Source organism: Arachis ipaensis, chromosome B03, assembly GCF_000816755.2.
Source record: "Arachis ipaensis cultivar K30076 chromosome B03, Araip1.1, whole genome shotgun sequence".
In the NCBI taxonomy this organism is placed as follows: domain Eukaryota; kingdom Viridiplantae; phylum Streptophyta; class Magnoliopsida; order Fabales; family Fabaceae; genus Arachis; species Arachis ipaensis.
Genome location: NC_029787.2, coordinates 35,336,124 through 35,340,496, shown reverse-complemented (window position 1 = coordinate 35,340,496; position 4,373 = coordinate 35,336,124). Strand labels below are relative to the sequence as shown.

The following is a 4,373-nucleotide window of genomic DNA, read 5'->3' as shown; positions in this document are numbered from 1 at the left end:
ATAATATTTAAATATTTTTTGAAAAAATTATTATAAAGAACCGTTAGAGAGATTTTAATTATTAAAAGAATCGTTAATAAAAAATATTAAAAAAATAAAATTTTCTAATATTTAGAGAAAATGACTAATTCTTTTTAAAGAGACAAATATATTTTTAGGTGATTTTTTTATTTATTTCTTTCTTATATAATCATACCATTTTTTTTGGTTTTCCACGACATCCCCCAATTCGACAGGCTAAGGACTAATAACCATACCTTTTTTTTACTTTACCCAAAATCATACATAACTGAAATGTATTAAAACATCATTAACAGGCAACATCATTAACAGGCCCACCCCTATTTGTTCAATGGCCCATTGATTTAAATCCAAATGGCCATTCACTAGTTAAAACGGAGCCCAAACATCAGAACCCATTACACCTTCTCAGCGTGCTCACCTCAGCTGTGCATGCATCAACTTCAAGATGTTAGACAACCTGCAGTAAGCTCTACAAGCTGCTCCCTCGCGCACAGCGTAGTTCCACGTGTCATCATTACATTCAAGAAGAGCAGACATCTTTATCTCTATATCTACTAGTTTTAAGACCCGTGCCAAGCACGGGAATATAAAAGCAACAGCTTCTAAGCATAAATAACGAAATCCCGTTGTGGCAATATTCAACAATAGCATATTCGCAAGCAGTAACTACAGTCTTAAGGAGACGGAATGCAAACAACACCTTAAAAAGATGACCAAAGAGCCAAATAACAAACGTACCATTCAAGGCAGAATGGAATGTAGTAAGTTGACAAAAACCTCTCTGTAGACAACATTCATAGTATGATTTGAGACTGTGCCATTAGAGCTAACAACTAATATCTTCAAACTAGAATAACTGTTGACCCGAGAGAGTACAACATAAAGCTGACCATCAGTGAAAATAGGTCTTGGAAGATACATGCCAACAGTTGACAGTGTTTGTCCCTGGGACTTGTTTATGGTCATTGCAAAGCAAAGCATAATCGGAAACTGTCTCTAGGTAAACCTAATCGGTAATGTTTCATTATTAGGGACCATATTCATCTTGGGAATAAAGACAACTTCACCAATATTACGACCTGCTAATATGACGCACTCAATGACATGATCACCAAGTCGCCTAACTTGCATTCGCGTACTGTTGCATAGTCCATTAGATTGGTCAATATTGCAAAGAAGCATGACAGGAACACCAATTTTAAGAACTAACCTGTGTTGAGGAATTACAGAACAATTCAACGCATTCAACGACTCTGTGCTCATTGTGTATAATTCAGATTCTAAGTGACCATCTTCATTAAGCAGTGTGTCAAAGCTCAGGTAAATCCTTTCATTGCCAGGGATCAAAGACATCACATGATTATTAACTTTAGTAACAACATCAAGTGTTGGTGCCAATATACTCCTGTCCTTAAAATAATCCACGCTAGAAGTACGTAGTAAAATATCGGGATACACAAACAACACCAAATCGTGGAAACCCGGAGACTCAATATCCAATAGCAAGTTGTTTGGTATTCTACTCACCGATTTGCCATCAGTACTGTCTCCGAATAACCTGTCACCTATTTGAAGCAGCCACTCAGCAAATTCCTCTAACTGTACATTGTGGATATCTTGCAGACCATGACCTAGCCTCATGTTTTCGGTCAATTATAACACCTAGCAAGATTGCCACAGGTACGAAGCATTAATACACGCATAAACAATATCCTCCCGGGAACCACGAGGAATCACAGAAAATATTTGACGAAAATCACCTCCCAGAACAACAACTTTTCTACCAAATAGAGCATCAGGATTATATCCATGATCAAAATGAAGAACATCTTTAAGGCACTTGTCGAGTGCTTCAAAGCAAAATTTGTTTAGCATAGGTACCTCATCCTATATAATTAATTTTGCAGATGAAATAAGATGTGCAAGAGATGTGCCTTGCCTTATATTACAAATGGAATCTTGGTTAACATTGAGTGGAACCTTAAACCGTGAATGAGCAGTTCGCCCATTAGGCAACAATAGCACTGCAATGCCACTAGATGCCAAATTTAGAACAATATGACCTTTTGACCTTATTGAAGCGGAAAGCGCATTCCATAGAAAAGTCTTCCCAATTCCACCATATCCATAAACAAAGAAAAAACCACCTATGCCACGACTGACTGCATTGAATATTGTGTCGTACATGACACGCTTCAAGTGGAAAACAAAATCGACAGAAATACTTGCCAACTTAGTCTTATTGAAATTGAGCTCATCAAAGAAGACTGTGTCTGGAGGTTCAATGGAATCCACCAAATTCGGAAACGACATGTCTGACGTGGCGAAAATTGGCGAGTCAAGAATTGTTATAAGATATGCGTTGCAAGTATAGTTCTTAACCAACCAGAATTCCGCTTATCAATTTAGAAGGTTGTCACAAGAATTAAAATTAAAATACTGGGAGTATGAATCCCAGGTCGTCTCCCAACGAGTTGCAGAAAGGTGTGCTATTTTATTAATCAGATGTTTTCAAAAAGGGTTTGAGTTGAATAAACAGGAAATTAAATTGGAGAAATTAAGTAATTTAAATAAAAGCCTTGACTGGGAGTAGATTAGTTGGAAGCCCTATTCTTGTTGAGGTACTCTCAAGATTAATTCATAATTGAAGGTTGTTTTGTTTATTTATCCCTTACTAGGTAAGGGAAAGTCAAACAAGTTGGAATGCTGTTTCTATTCACAAGTTCCAACCCGCTCAATTGAAAAGGATTAGTGTCAGTGACTAGAGAGCATTCCAACAATAAACCCAATTACAATTTTCTTTTAAGCATCCCAACTCAAGGGTTCCTTTCAATCAACTCCCCATCAAGTTAGGGAACTACTCGCTCATTGTGAATGTAGAACTCATAACATAGGAAAGGGAATTAAAGAAAGACATGATAAATAAAACTCAAAGGAATCAATTAAAAATAAAAGTAATTCTTGTATTAATAAATTCTAAAATAATCCAATAGTAAAATTGAGTAAATTAAAGGACATGGAAGAGTAAAGCCAAGTAAAGAAAACGAACTAGAATGACGAAGTCTTGGTGAGGTAATAACTCTTCTCAATATCCCAATGCAAAGAGCAATAGAAATAAAAATCCTAAGAACTATGAATGTGTAGAGAGAAAACCTAGAGGAGGAGTAAAACTAGATCTAAAAACTAAAATTGTGTAGAATGAATGTTGTCCTTGGTTTCTCCATATTCTCTGGCTCTAGTCTACTTTTCTGGGCCGAAAACTGGGTCAAAACAGGGCCCAAAATCGCCCCCAGCGAATTCTGCAGATTATGCAGATCGCGCACGTCATGCGATTGCGTCATTCATGCGGACGCGTCATTCGGCGTTTTGCTTTGCCACGCGGGTGCGTCGTCCACGCCTCCGCATCACTTGTGCTATTTCAATCCGCGCGGTAGCGTGAGCCATGCGGCCGCGTCACTGTGATTTCCTCTCTTTCGCGCGGTCGCGTGAGCCATGCGGCCGCGTCACTTCTCGCTGGTCATCTCCTCAACTTCTTGTGTTCCTTCCATTTTTGCAAGCTTCCTTTCCAATCTCCAACTCATTCATGCCCTATAAAGCCTGAAATATTTAACACACAGATCACAGCATCGAATGGAATAAAGGAGAATTAAAATACATAATTAAAAGTCTCTTTGGAAGCAAGTTTTTAATCATGTAATAATTTTAGGAAGGAAATATAAATGCATGCTAATCATATGAATAAGTGGGTAAGGATCATGATAAAATCACACAATTAAACACATTATAAACCATAGAATAGTGGTTTATCAACCTCCCCACACTTAAGCATTAGCATGTCCTCATGCTTAGTTGAAGGAGATAAAATAAATGAGTAGGAACATGTAAAACTCATGCAAAGCAATGCAACCTATATATGTAAGTGCAACTATATGATTCTTGTCCACTTGATCAATAGTAAATAAGCTCTTCAAAACAATTACAAATCAAATTCCACTAATTCAATTCTCATACAGTAAGAACAGATAAAAATGCAAGAAGGTAGCTCATGAAAGCAGGGAACATAGAATTTTAAGCATTGAACCCTCACTGATGATGTATGTACGCTCTAATGCAATCACTCTATCCTTCTCTAATCATGCTCTCTAATTTTTGTTCTTCTCCTAATCAATCAACAACATTTAATATACCAATGCAAACATCATGAGGTCTTTTCAAGGTTGTAATGGGGCCAAGGTAATGGTAAGGATACATATATGGCTAAGTGAGCTTATAAACTGAATCTTTATTTAACCCAAGCTTTAACATAACCTATATATATTCTATATAACTTTAGAATTCATACCTAGCTA

The 4,373-nt window shown here is 36.9% G+C and overlaps 1 protein-coding gene across 1 annotated transcript; it reads right to left on the bottom strand.

The window, feature by feature from the left end:
- Positions 1,021-1,665, bottom strand: LOC107632940. Its single transcript, XM_016336584.1, has one exon. The coding sequence runs from the start codon at positions 1,663-1,665 to the stop codon at positions 1,021-1,023; it is 645 nt and encodes a 214-aa protein (XP_016192070.1).

Coding starts and splice junctions, on each gene's coding strand:
- LOC107632940 (XM_016336584.1), bottom strand. CDS start 1,665: ATGAGGCTAGGTCATGGTCTGCAAGATATCCACAATGTACAGTTAGAG.